Source organism: Chamaea fasciata, unplaced genomic scaffold, assembly GCF_029207755.1.
Source record: "Chamaea fasciata isolate MVZ Bird 193981 ecotype frontalis unplaced genomic scaffold, bChaFas1.0.hap1 SCAF_7, whole genome shotgun sequence".
Classification (NCBI taxonomy): domain Eukaryota; kingdom Metazoa; phylum Chordata; class Aves; order Passeriformes; family Sylviidae; genus Chamaea; species Chamaea fasciata.
In genome coordinates, this window is record NW_027094092.1 from 60,942,185 (window position 1) to 60,956,028 (window position 13,844).

Genomic DNA, 13,844 nt, shown 5'->3' on the forward strand with positions numbered 1-13,844 from the left:
TTGATGGGGATGGAATCAGGTACCTGAATGAAGCCATCCCTGTCCATCTCGTTAGGAGCTGTGGATGGGAGAAGATAATTTCATGTGACCATCGCTGGGTTCCCAGAAATGATGACTCTGATCCTCCTGGCTTTTAAGTGTCCATGTGGACAGAGAGCTGCCAGGCTGGAGTAACCTCTGCCACTGCTCAGGAGTTAAAACCCACTTGTAACTTCACACTGTTTGAGAAGGTGGGACCAGCTTCACCAGATTTGTGTCCCCACCTTCACTTGGTTGCTTTCCACTGGAAAATTGCTTTGTACTGGTGTCACTGGGGTGGTTTCTCCAGTGGCTGCTGGGTTTCAGCCCCACCACAAGTGCTTTGCTTTGTGTTCCTGCAGGGTTGGGTTGAATCATTTAAAAGTTGGAAAAGTCCATCTTGTTCACCCTATCCCCAAATGCCACATCCATATGGGTTTTGAACACTTCCAGGGAAAGAAGAGGCCTTTCTTCAGGGCTTGGAGCAGCCTGGGATAGTGGAAGGTGTCCTTGCCCATGGCAGGGGACTGGATGACCTTTAATGTCTCTTCCAACCCAAACTATTCTGGGATTTTACAAAATTCCAAGCAGCTGCTGCTGCTAACTTGCTTTCCAAGAGGTGGAATCCTCACCATCAAATCCTTCCTGCAGGGCTGCTTCTGTGTTGCAAGAGCTGGTTTTGTTTAACACGAGCATCCCCAGGCACCTCCTTGCAGCAGCTGATCCGTGCGAAGTCCGGTCTCGTTAGATCCTGCAGGGAATTAGTGCATTCCATCAGACCTGGGCTTCATTTCCTCTTGGTCTTTGCAGCACAACCAGGACAATTCCCATCTCCACAGCTGGCAGCAGCTCTGCCTTGTAGGGAGGTGGCAGAGACGTCTGGTTCCTTGCCCTGGGGGCGTTTGTGACAGATTAATTAGCGAGCCAAGATCTCTTCCTCCTTTCATCCTGTCAATCCCTGCACAAATGTCCCCAGGCTGCTGCAGGAAGCTCGTTCAGCTCAAAAGGAGTCGTTGTTTCCGCAGGCTCTGGACTTCAGCTTGGATGGGAAGGTGAACCTGACGGAGCTGACGCTGGCGCTGGAAAACGAGCTCCTGATCACTAAGAATGGGGTGCACCAGGCAGCCCTGGCCAGCTTCAAAACAGAGATCAGGCACTTGATGTGAGTCACTGGATGTGCTCTGCTTGGCCAAGCAGGGGCTGAGGGAGCAGCTGATGGGTGGTGGTGCTCCCAAGGGCACTGGGGTGGCACTGGAAGGCTCAGTTCTCTGACGGAGTGCTCAGAAACGTCCAGCTGTCTTGTTTTGCCTGGGAAAAACACTCAAATTTCCGAGGGTTGCGGGAAAATGTGGTTGAAAAATTTAAAAAATGGAAGCAGTAGGCTGTTCCCAGTCTGGGAATGGTCACTGCTGTCCACAGTGGTCATTGATGGCCAAGGAATGCGCAGCTCAGGGCAGAGGCTGATGGAGTTTATCAGTACCTTTAATCCGAACTGATTTGGGGCGTTGCAGAGGTTCTGCCACGTGATGGATGGGGAGGTGAGGTACAAACCCGCTGTAAATCCCAATGTTTTTCCTTTGAAAGTCAACACAGTTTGACTTTGTGCTGGACTTGCTGTGCAGGTTTCTCTGTCAAAATGAGGGCTCCAGGGAGAGCCTGTTCCAGTGCCTCCAAGAGAGCTGGAGATAGACTTGGGACAAGAGCCTGGAGTGACAGGACTCAGGGAATGGCTTCCCACTGCCAGAGGGCAGGGATGGATGGGATATGGGGAAGGAATTCCTGGCTGGGAGGGTGGGGAGGCTCTGGCACAGGGTGTCCAGAAGCTGTGGCTGCCCCTGGATCCCTGGAAGTGTCCCAGGCCAGGTTGGACAGGGCTTGGAGCAGTAGAAGGTGTCCCTGCCCATAACAGAGGCTGCAATAAGATGGTCTTGAAGGTCCATCCAACCCAAACCATTTCAGGATTTGAATTGTGGAGCTGGACTACAGCTGAAGGTCTCAAGTGTTGAGGTCTCAGGATCTGTGGGGACACCGAGACACGTCCAGAGCTATTTGGGTACAGGTTCAAATCCAGTGACTAAATGCAGTTGATGAGACCCTTGGAGATCTTTCCAAGCTTCTGTTTCAAATCCCCTTTTTGGGGTGGTGGGGAGCAGTGAGGGCTGGCCTAATCCAGGCTGTCTCTGCTCTGCCCAGGGAGAGGTTTGACCAAGTGGCCAGGGAGAAGGAGAAGCTGCGGTCGGACCTGGAGAAGGCGGAGAAGCTGAAATCCCTGATGGCCTCGGAGGTGGACGATCACCACGCCGCCATCGAGCGCCGCAACGAGTACAACCTCAGGTGGGGTGCCCGGATCATCCCTCCTCCCTCCTCCTCCTCCTCCTCCTGGGCAGCCCTGCCCTGGCTTTGCAGGGACTTGGTGACCTCCCCCCAGCGGTGTTTGTCACCTAACGAGCCCCTGTCCCCTTGGCAGGAAGCTGGATGAGGAGTACAAGGAGCGGATCGCCGCGCTGAAGAACGAGCTCCGCAGGGAGCGGGAGCAGATCCTGCAGCAGGCCAATAAACAGAGGCTGGAGCTGGAGCAGGAGATTGAGAAGCTGAAAACGGATGAGAACTACATCAGGGACCGTCTGGCCCTGTCCCTGAAGGTAACGGGGGCTACACATAGCTGAGATTTCCCCCAAAAAGCAGGGATACCCTGGGAGGGAGAGGAGCTCCTGCAGTGTGGCCCTTGTTGAAAGGATGAGTTCTGGTGTTGGAACCCTGGAGGCTGAGAATTTCAGGCTTTCTGTGCTCACAGGCACTGACCCTCAAGCAAACCCTGCATTTGACCTGAGGCCTTGGAAAAGGCTCCCAAAACTGAGTGACAGCGCTGGGATTGTGGGTGTGGAATTTGAATGGACGTGTGTGATATCACGGGGCGCAAAACTTAGACTTTAAGGTTTTAGTGTATGGTGATATATATTGAGCAGGATGGAGGATTTTGGGTGTTGGCCAAGTTGTTCTTTCACCTTCTTCTTCATGGGTTTGAGTGGTGTTTTCTAATTGGGTGGAAAGGTCTGCACTGCGGACCTCGGGTGTTTGGTTATTGGGTTAAAAGTAAAAATAATCCAGGTGTCATCTCGTGATTGGACAAATTATGCTTAAAAGACCTCGAAAAGAGTTAGAGACATTTTGTACCTTGTTAGCTAGAACTCACAACTTGTGAGGCTGTACTTTAGATAAGAATTAATAAACATCTGAGTCCAAACACGAAAACTGCATCTCCCGTGCATTAATCCCAGCTCTAACAGGGAGAAAAGATAAAGACCTCACATTCTGGGTTATGTTTAGCTGGCCAAAAGTCATTTAAGCAGCAAGGTAGAGGCGTGTCCATGAGAATTGGTGCTTGGGGCACTCTGATGGGTTCTTCCGTGGATTTCTAATCTCCAGTTCAAATCTCTGCTGCCATCAAGTGCAGAGTTGTGTGTGTGCACAGCTCTCAGATGAGGTGTCAAGCCATCATGATCAAGATAAAACATCTTGATCGAGTATAAAATACTCTTTTAAAAACAAACAAACCATCCAAAGCAAACTTGCTGTGAAGCCTTTTGATAATTTATCAGAAGTCCAGTGTTCACACTTGCTGTGGCAGGAGTGGGTTGTGTGTGGATGGATTCATAATCCTTGTCATCACCTGGAATAGTGTCATGCTCTGGTTTGATTGGGAGTTACCCTTCTTTTGAGGAGTTAACACGTGCTGATTTTTCCTCCTCCTCCAAATGCTGAGGCTGTTGTGGGTTTTTTTGTTTGGCCCAGGAAAACAGTCGCCTGGAAAACGAGCTCTTGGAAACGGGAGAGAAACTGGCTGAGTGTGAAAGTCTGGCAAGCAAACTACAGAGGAACTTGGAAAACGTCCTGGCTGAGAAGGTAAATCCTCCTTTTCCTGGTAGGGTTTCAGAATTAAATCAACTTTTAAGTTGCTACATTTGAGCTGCCAGTTTACTGATATCCAGAGGTTTTTGGGATCCCTATCCAGATTATCCAGACACAGCCTGCCTTGGTGACATGGTCTGCCTTCCCGCTAAGGAAAATACAGATATTCCACCTTAGCTGTAATTTTATTTTTATTAAAGCAAGAAGCCTTAGAGTGAAGCAATCATTTTGCAGGGATATTTTTTTTTCCTCCAGCACAGAGTTTTGGACAGGCCCAACTTGCATTTCCTTTCCAGGGAAGATGGTGCAGAAGAGGAGTGAGGTTTTACAGGGCATTGCTGCTGGAATTAGGTGAAAATCGAAGTGAACAGCTGTTCATGGCTTTAATTTTACATTAAAATTACATTAAAATTTTCAGAATATCAGCTTCTCCAAAGATGTTTAAGTTCGTGGAGCCATAGCCTAAGGTTTATATATTGGGATTTGCAACCTTCTTTAAAGCTTGGGATTATTGACCACACTGAGATGTGCGTATGCTAAGGTAGAAAGCTGTGCTCTGGAATCAGAATGAGCACGAGAGCTGTGCTGGATGGCAGACAGGTTTTTTGGGGAAGTTACTCATTCCCTGCTAGGAGGAAAGTGGAGTTTCTTTATTTAAAATAAAAATCCAGAGCGGAAAAGGCTGCAGGACTGCTTGGAATGGCATCCATGCTGTCCTGAGCAGGGCTGCTGGGTGGGTGGATAACTGGGTATTCCGTTCCTGTCCTCCAGTTTGGTGACCTGGATCCCACCAGCGCCGAGTTCTTCCTGCAGGAGGAGAGGCTGGCCCAGATGAGGAGCGAGTACGAGCGGCAGTGCAGGGTAAGTGGAGCTGAGACCTGGCTCCTGTGGCCACCAGGAGCATCACAGAACCATTTAGGTTGGAAAAATCCCTCTCAGGTGGAGTCCAGCCATTCCCCCAGCATTGCCAAGCCCTGCAGTAACCATGTCCCCAAGTGCCACATCTTCACTGCAAACAGCAGCACAAGGAGGGCTGGAAAGCTCTTCCAACAGAATCAAGTGGCTGAGCTTAAGAGGGTGAGGTGCCCCCAGGGTGGGCTGGGAGAGGGTCCATGGAGCCCTGTGAATTCAGGAATTTAGAGGAGAAATAAGATACATCCACATTTTTCTTGTTTTCAGACCAGAATTTTTTTTTTTTTTTTTTTTGCATAAACCTGAGAACAAAGTTTGCTTTCTCCTCCTTCTTGCGTACTTAAAAGGCTTTAAGGTGAGCCTGCAGGTTTTCTGTTTACACATCCACACTCTGATATCTGCAGAGGTACCAGCTCATCTGTTGCCCAGAGAAGCTGTGGCTGCCCCTGGATCCCTGGAAGTGTCCAAGGCCAGGCTGGACATGGCTTGGAGCCACTTGGGATAGTGGAAGGTGTCCTTGGCCCTGGCAGGGGTTGGAACAGGGTGGGCTTTAGGATCCCTTCCAACCCAAACGATTTTGTGATTCTGTGATCTGTTCTGCAGGATCCTTTCTGTTCAATCAAGACTTTGCAAAGGCTGCTGGATTGAAAACAGCATGGCAGCTCTCTGGGGAAGCTGCAGTTTAAAAGCAGAAATTGTCTAAAAATAGGAGCTGAATCAATACTCAACATGCAGCTGATTTTTTCTATTTTTGAGGATGGCAGATACAAATCAGTACTCAAAGGTTCACCTCCTGGGCCTTTCAGACCTGCAGGATTCTGTGTTTGCACATTCAGGGAGTTGTTTTCCTCAATAACTGCTGTTCCTGGAGTGGAGTGCACAGCTCTTGGCACAAACCCTTGGGATGTTCCACTGTCAGGCAGGAGGAGGGACCAGATGGTAAATGCAGTAATGAGGGGATCTCTCTCCTAATTTGATCTTTTGCTTCTGATCTGATTTTTCAAGTAGATGGTGTTTGAGGAGGCATTTCCCAACTGTTTGAAAATGTTACTAAAGCTGCTTTTTAATGAAAGGTCACAGGAAGAAGGAGTAAAGGGGAAGCTCCTGGAGCATGTTACACCTTCACCTTTGAGAGTTTGGTATTGGAGAATCATCAGGGAATCCCAGAATGGTTTGGATTGGAAGGGATCTTTAAAAACCATCTTAAAAACCATCTTGTTCCAACTCTTGCCGTGGGCAGGGACACCTTCCACTATCCCAGGTGGCTCCCAGCCCCATCCAGCCTGGCCTTGGACACTTCCAGGGGCAGCCACAGCTTCTCTGGGCACCCTGTGCCAGGGCCTGCCCACCCTTCCAGCCAGAAAATCCTTCCCAAAATCCCATCCATCCCTGCCCTCTGGCAGTGGGAAGCCATTCCCCCTTGTTTGGCTGAGGGGAGGGTGACTGTGGCACTGTGGGTTACTGACAAGTCTTTCTCTGCTGTAATTCCCACTTCAGTGTCCTGTGGTGGGACTGGGTCGATGCTCAGCAGCCTCAGTTCCTTTTCACTCAGCTTTTTTTTTTTATTTTCCCCTCCCTCTCAGGAGCTGCAGGACCAGATTGATGAGCTGCACTCAGAGCTGCAGGAGTACCGTGCCCAAGGCAAAGTGCTCAGGCCTTCCCTGAAAAATTCCTTGTCGGAAGAGTTTGAGATGGACGTGAAGAGTCATGGCAACGGTGGGATTGAGCCTGACCAAGGTAAAAACATCCCTCCTGTAGGACTGAGATCTGTGCTGCAGGTGTTTAGAACATCCTAGAGATCATTCCATGAAAACCTTCCCAGTGAGACACCTCTAATTTGGTGTTAAATGTTAATTTGGGCAATGACTGCTGAACCAAATTTAAAGCTGAAGTTAGTGTTTGCAGTTACTTGGCTGTGTTTGTGAGGGGAGCTTGAGAGCTGCTAAACAAATTTAAATTGATGAAATAATTCCGTGGAGAATTGTACATTATTTATGCATTGTATGATTTATGTTTTTATAGCCATATAAATTATTACTTGGTTCCTATTTCTAAAGGACTTGGGTCAGAAGACTGCAACCCGTTAAATATGAGCATAGAGGCAGAAATGGCCATTGAGCAGATGAAGGAGCAGCACCACAGGGATCTGCATCACCTCAAACAGGAGCTGGAAGACACAGTAAGTGTTGGAATGAGATGGTCTTCAAGGTCCCTTCCCACCCAAACCAATCTGGGATTCCATGATCCCAGTAAGAAATGAAGCTGAGTACTTATGCATTCTTTCCAGGGGAATTAATATGAGCTGCCGAAGTGTAAATTAAAATATTCAGTAGAATGAATACATAAAACCAGATGGAAATATTGAGGAAAGCCTCCCTGCAGAACATTCTGTGGAAAATGAACGAATCCATCCTGTTTTCCCTTCTGTAGGTGAGCCGTTATGAAAAGCAGCTGGACGAGACAAAAGCCCACTGGGAAAAGGAGCAAGAGGAGATGAGGCAGAAGTATGCTGAGGAGATGAATGTCATGGAAGAGCAGATCACTGGCCTTAAAGATCAAATAGCAGAGCTGCAGGGAGAGGCAGCGGCGCTCAGAGAGCAGCAGGAAAAGCTCGACTGCAAATACAACGAGGAGAAAAACAAATTGCAGATGCATTTCGATGAGGAGAAAGCCAACCTGCAGGAACTGTTGAGGCAGGAGCACGAAGATGATGTCAGGGCCAGGCTGGAGCAGGTGAATGAGAAGTTCAGGCAAGAACGGGAGGAGCTGATGCAGAGCAGTGCCTGGGTGGAAGAAAAGATGAGAGTTCTGGTGCAGACGCTGCAGGAGGAGAAGGGGGAGCTGGAACGGGGCTTCCACGAGCAGGTGAAGAGGCTGGCAGAGGTGCACGCCCTGGAGAAGGAGGAGCTCCAGGAGGAGCTGCTGAGGAAGCACCAGCAGGAGCTGGAGGAGGAAAGGTGAGTGTCACCTCCAGTGGGGACAGTGGTGACCAGGGTGAACCTAGGGCAGAAACACTTCCCTGATGGGGAATTCCAAGTGTCCTGTGCTGTTCCTGCTCTGTCCCACAGCACTGGGCTGCTCTCCAGGGTTTTTTTTCCTCTTCTGACCTTTCTCAAGCAGACGTTCAGATTCATTTTTAGCTCGCCCAGAGGCGACAATAGTGTTAAAGCATAACCAGGCGTGATTAACTCGAGCTCTGTTTAGGATCCCTGTGCTCCACAAATCCCTGCTTGGTCATTTTTAAGCTCCTGGGTTTTCAGAGTTCTTTGTTGAACAGGGAAAAAGGGGCGGCTGGGAAGTGCTTTTAACCAACATGGAGTGTCAAAAGAAACTGAAGCCATCCTGGGGTGATAGGGGTGAGAGCATCTGCCCCATCCAGAATCTGAGCACAGGAACTGAAGGGCACCTCTTGCACATGAAACCTTTTCTGAGGACATTTCATGAGTTGTTGCACTTTTCCAAGGCAGTTTTTCTTTTAGAAGTTTCACCAAATTGCCTCAAATTTAACTTACAGCTCCCAGAAACACCCATCCAATAGTCAGTGTGAAAAAAAAAAAAAAGTAAATTTCCAACTTGTTTTATTCAGCCTAAGAAGCCACTTTAATCTTTTGAGGTAGTTTAGTAATATCTTATGTTAACCATGTCTAGGAAAAAAATGGCAAGTGACTATAACAGAAGAGCATCTCATGCACAAAGTCAGTTTTCTGTGGACACACAAACACTTGTGAATAAATATGAAGAGACCCTGCAGAGTCTGAAAGGACGTTACCAGCGAGAGCTGCAGGAACTTGCTGAGCAGCAAAGAGAGGAGAAATGCCAGTGGGAGTTTGAAAGGGAAGAAATTGCTCAGGAGGTCGCTGAAGCCCACGAGCAGCTGAAGCAAAGCTTGGCAAGCGAGAAGGCTGTTTCTTCTGCCCTGACCCAGGAGAAGGATCTCCTGGAGAAGAATTTCAAGGAGGAACTGAACAAGCTGGTGTGTGAGAGGGAGCAGCTGGAGAAGGAGCTGCAAAAGCTGAGGAGTGCTGCCCAGGAGCAAGAGGAAAAGATGAATGAGAAAATAAGGCAGCTGCAAAATGACCACGAAAAAGAGCTAAAGGAGAAAGATGAACAAATATCCACAGTAGAGCAAAATGGGAAACTGGTTAGGGAAAAGCTGGAGAGACTGGACAGTGAGTATAAGCGAGAGAAAGAAGAGCTCAATTCCAAACTTCTCGCTTTGGAGAGTTTAAACAGAGACATTTGTGAAAGAGCAGAGACAGAAAAGGCTGAGATGGGTTTGGAAATCTCAGACCTGCGAGGGAAAATACAGAGATTGCAGTGGGAGACACGGAGTTTTTCTGCCCTGCGGAGCCATTACAGGGCCCTGGAGAGTGAGTATGCAAAAGCCAAGAGCCAGATCGCTGCTTTTCCTGGCGCAGCTCCTCTGGGAGATGATGGGGATGTTCTCCAAAACCTGCAGAAGGTGCACGAGCAGGCAGTGAAGGAGAACGTCAGGATGGCTGCCCAGATCCTGAGGCTGCAGCACCGGCTGGAAGCAGCAGAGCAGCAGCTTCTGCAACCTCCCAGCGCCAGCTGCTCCCACTCCGGCTCAGAACCAGAGGAAACGGATCCCAGGTTTGAAGGGTTGCCCGGTGATTGTCAAGATGTAGCCATGGGGGCAGATTTCAACGTGCTTCCACCTCTGGAGGCTGATACTACAGACCTGGAAGAAATGTCAGAGATGGATTGGGAATTGGAGGAGGGATGTGTGAAAGCCAGAGCTGGCGGCCACCCTGAGGCACAGGGGTGCTGGATCCAGGGAAGTCAAGCAGCTCTGGATGCTGGTGGCAACCAGGATTGGGACAAGAACCTTTCTTGGGTGCCTCTGCTGCCAAAAAAGAGAGAACTGGAGAAAGTTCCCAGGCCAAGAACACTACACAACGATGTCAAACAGCAGAAGGTTCATCTGCTAAATCACAGAATAGCTCCCAAAAATAAAGGGTTTGTTTCTGATGCTTTGAAGATGCAGGTGGAGCTGGAGAGGGCTGAAGAACTGAGCGAAGCCCCTCTCCTGCTGGATCACACTCCTGGGGCAGCAAATGGTGACCTGAAGAGCGTAATAGCTCAACTTTGGAAAAAGATGGAAGAGCTGGAAGACAGATCCATGGCACAGGCTGAACTTCTGGCGCTACAAGAAGAAATTCAGGTAGAAAATGAGGATCTGAAAGCTGAAGTGATGCAGTTAATTGAGAAGAATGAAGTGCTGGAAGACAACCTGCGTAGGCTGAGAAGGCTTTGTTGTGAACGAGAAGAAAGTGAGGTGGAAAGCGTAAAGTTTGAAGAGGCAAACGCCAAATTCCTCACGGAAGTCAAAGAATTGGAAGGTGTTAAAGAACTGGAAGATGTCCAAGAAGAACAAGATGCTCAAGGAGACACAGAAGTGTCCAGTGACACGAGAGGTGGGAAGCTGGAAGAACATCCCACTGCGTTTACGGGCCAGCAGGACGAGAACTCCCAAAGCGACCGCGCCCTGACAGAAATGGGAAAAGCAGGAATGAGGGAGCCTGACCCTCAAGCGAAGGAGAAGTCCCTGGGTCACCCAGAGGCAGAGCAGAGGAAGGCAGTGACCCAGGGCTTGCAGAGCACCTGCACTGAGCTGCAGCAGAAGGTTGACCTGCTGAGGTAACGTAACGCGGCCTTAGCCACTAACCCAGCGCTGCCTTGGCTGCTCCTTTAACCACCGTAGTTTAACTCTGGTTTAACTCTGAGTAGCAAGCAGTGCCCTGGACTCCTAACTCCTCTAATCATGGATAAAGACCACTGGAATAAATAAGTGTGTGTGACTTACTCCTCTCTGTGCCCACCACCTAAGCAGGAGCACCTGCCAGCTTGTCCTGTCTGTGGATGTCACCGTCACCGTGCGTAGCTCGTCCTGCAGCACGGCCCCATTGCATTTCCATTGTCCAAAATCCATGGTAACACTTCCAGAGCGCTTTGTAGCTTTTTTTTACTAATATTCACTTCACTCAGTTTGTTCCCTTCTAGAGCTGAATGTTGCTCACAAGGCTAAAATTGCTCCTGTTTTTCCTCGGCGTTCCGATGAACGCTGCAGAATTACGGCAATTTGCAATGCTAAAAGTGCTTCTGTTTCTCCTCAATATTTGAGTTAATGCTAGAGAATTATAGGGACTTTTTTTTTTCCTGGTTAGGAGCCCCTCAGGAGTGTGGTATGGTAAATACAGTTATAAAACATATATTCATTTTATTACATTCATCATGGGTTTTACCTACTTGTTTTTAACTGCTGTATTCCAGCAAGGATTTTTTTTTTTTTTTTTTTTTTTTGTGGATGAAGTGGCTAAAAGTGGTTTAATTATTGTTCAGCACCAGCTTCCTGCAGGAAATTGTTCTTTCAGGTGTCGCACCATGGCTAAGTTATTTCTGTGCAGTCTCCTGAGGACGGAAAAGACGTTTTCCAACTGTGCTGTTCCCAGAATTCTGAATTCCATTTGGGGAAACAGCTCACTCTCCTGGCAATCTGCATATTGTGCTGTTCAGTTGTTATTTGTAGCTTAAGGACTGAAAGATATGTAGAATACTAGTGTGAAACTTTGGATTTTAACTCACTTGAGCTGCTCAAAAACATGCCCCAAAAGCCCAGTTTGGGGGTTTTTTTAAGTTTGTTGTAAAAATTTAGGGTTTTTTGAACAAACCGCGGAGCGCTCCTGCTGAATTCCTGTAAAATATAAATACACTATTTATACATAAAACAAGGCAATTGTAGCTTTGTTTTTGAAGCATTTCACGCAGCTCTGACTTGTGGGACTTTCTTCCCCTCTCCAGGTGTCCTACAGGAACTGTTCTCACCTGTCTCCTGTCTCTGCCACAGGTGTGAGGCCGAGAAGCTCCGTGAGGAAAACGCCGTCCTGAAAAACGAAGTGACTTTATTAAACGAGGAGGGGAGTGCTTCCAGCCTGAAACTGAGGGAGCTGAATGGATCCAGGGAAGAAATGAGGTGAGAATTCTGTGGGGAATGTGCCTTCAGGCTGTTGCTGTGGCTCAGCCACAATGGGCTCATCCCTTCTCTCCGAGCTCCTTCGTGTGTTAGGTGCTGTGCAAATCCAGAATGGGGTTATTCCGTGGTGCTGTTGGAAATCCAGCAGGTTGACAGGTTATTCCTCATCCTTTTCCCTGCCTCAGCTTGTCCTACCCAGCCCCAGAGCCAGGCAGGGGTTTAGCTGTAGGCATCGAGGTGACCTAGTAACACACAGGACCGATTTAGGAGCTGACTTGATGCAATTATTTGTGCTTCAGCAAAGGCAGGGAGAGGCTCATCTGGCAGATTATTCCAGTGGTTGGGTCTTTGGCAAGTGCAGGACTAGCCATGATCCTGGGATTATTCTTCCCCTCTAGGAAAGACCCACTTGGGGCACCTTGAGAGGTTGAGCACTTGCCAAGTTGATGCAGAACAGGGATGCTGAGCAATAAATTAATAAATATCCACTATTACCATTTCTGGTGGTGTTAAAAAAAAAAAAACAACAAACCAGCTCATTTTTGGAGTCATTAAGGTTGGAAAAGACTTCCAAAAGATCATCAAGTCCAGCAATTAACCCAGCACTGCCAAGGCCACCACTAAGCCACGTCCCCAAGTGCCACATCCAGGTGGATTTTAAATCCCTCCAGGGATAGGGATGCCAGCATTGCCCTGGGCAGTGAAGAAATCTTTCCTAATATCCAATCCAAGCCTTCCCTGGCACAACTTGAGGGGAAGCCCTCCTGTGCAATCTTGCAGTTGTGCGTACTGATAATTGATTTTAGTGTTAATGAGCTTTCGTTTTTCCACAGGCAGAAGATAGAGGCCGTGAGGAAGGAGAAAGTGGCTGTGCAGAAGATGGTTGACAACCTGAAAAAGCAGGTGTGTGTGGCCTGAGCCCAGAACCTTCTCTCTAGAAATCACCACTGCATCAAAACTCTTCCTTGGATAGTCACAAAGGCAGCAGAAAACGACCATTTTATAAATTTAAACATCTTGGTAACTCTTTTATTGCCTCCTTGGGATTGATTTGAGGCTTGCTTGACCTGCTCATAAGACAAAAGCTGTTAATTGTCCAGCTTACAGGCTAGAGAGGGCACTTTCCACAGTCAACTTGGAAAGTTTATTTCGTAGAAATATGAAGTTTAAATCTTCTTTTGTAGTTTTTTTGTGATTCTCTGCAGTAGCCCGTGGGAAATAGAGATTGTGATTCAACCTCTACTCGTTTCCCAGCTGGCTTGGTCTAGAAATGCTGCCAGTTGTATCTGTGTTACTTTTATTTTAGGGGTGGCTTGTTATAATGGGTGAAATAGAAGGATTAATTACCTTTTAACATCCATGTCATCTTGATGTTGCTTAGGAGAATATTTGCTCAGAATAATCCTTTAGGATAACCCTCAAAATCCACACCAGCATGGCAAAGTGTTGATGATTGGTATGACTGGCCTAATGAAGGACAATTATGGCAAATTATGTGTTTGGAGTCACTGTCAGAGTGAGATTTGTCAGATCTTTAATCCCCTTCATAGAAAGGAAATATCCAAAATCTCATTCCCGGTGTAAAATCACTGCTCTCCCCGCTCAGGTGGCGGATCTGAAGACCAGGAACCAACAGCTGGACTCTGAAAATACAGAACTCAGCCAGAGGAACTCCAAAAACCAAGCAGATGTGCAGGATCTCAATCAACAGCTGGCAAGGGTGCTCAAGGAGAAGGAGAGAGAAGAGGGGAAGTGTACCCTGGAAGAATGGGAAAAGGAGAGGCTGCTGCTGAAAGAGGAACTGGAAAACTCCAAAATAGAGGTACAGGATTTGGTAGGACAGTTGGACTTCGGGGGTTTTGGAATTGGCATCCCTTTTCTGGGATGTGCCTGGGATTTCAAAGCTGAGCTTTGCTAAGTGCTGGCTTAAACACAGCAGCAGCCAAAAGCCAGGAGGGAAAAATGTGCAGGTTTGGCTTGAAAATGCAGCTTAGTGGTGCCAAATGCTTCC

The 13,844-nt window shown here is 48.0% G+C and overlaps 1 protein-coding gene across 5 annotated transcripts in view; it reads left to right on the top strand.

Moving 5' to 3' along the window:
• Nucleotides 1–13,844, top strand: part of NIN (ninein) — a 60,286-nt gene that overhangs the window by 28,438 nt on the left and 18,004 nt on the right. For 4 of the 5 annotated variants that reach the window (XM_066189159.1, XM_066189161.1, XM_066189163.1 and 1 more), the window contains exons 9-20: nucleotides 1,044–1,180; nucleotides 2,212–2,352; nucleotides 2,486–2,660; nucleotides 3,811–3,921; nucleotides 4,699–4,788; nucleotides 6,423–6,576; nucleotides 6,897–7,018; nucleotides 7,270–7,796; nucleotides 8,488–10,500; nucleotides 11,708–11,833; nucleotides 12,667–12,736; nucleotides 13,440–13,655. In XM_066189159.1, the coding sequence (XP_066045256.1) occupies nucleotides 1,044–1,180; nucleotides 2,212–2,352; nucleotides 2,486–2,660; nucleotides 3,811–3,921; nucleotides 4,699–4,788; nucleotides 6,423–6,576; nucleotides 6,897–7,018; nucleotides 7,270–7,796; nucleotides 8,488–10,500; nucleotides 11,708–11,833; nucleotides 12,667–12,736; nucleotides 13,440–13,655 (3,882 nt within the window). The remainder of the gene's footprint in view (nucleotides 1–1,043; nucleotides 1,181–2,211; nucleotides 2,353–2,485; nucleotides 2,661–3,810; nucleotides 3,922–4,698; nucleotides 4,789–6,422; nucleotides 6,577–6,896; nucleotides 7,019–7,269; nucleotides 7,797–8,487; nucleotides 10,501–11,707; nucleotides 11,834–12,666; nucleotides 12,737–13,439; nucleotides 13,656–13,844) is intronic. The other variant, XM_066189164.1, reaches the window with a different exon arrangement.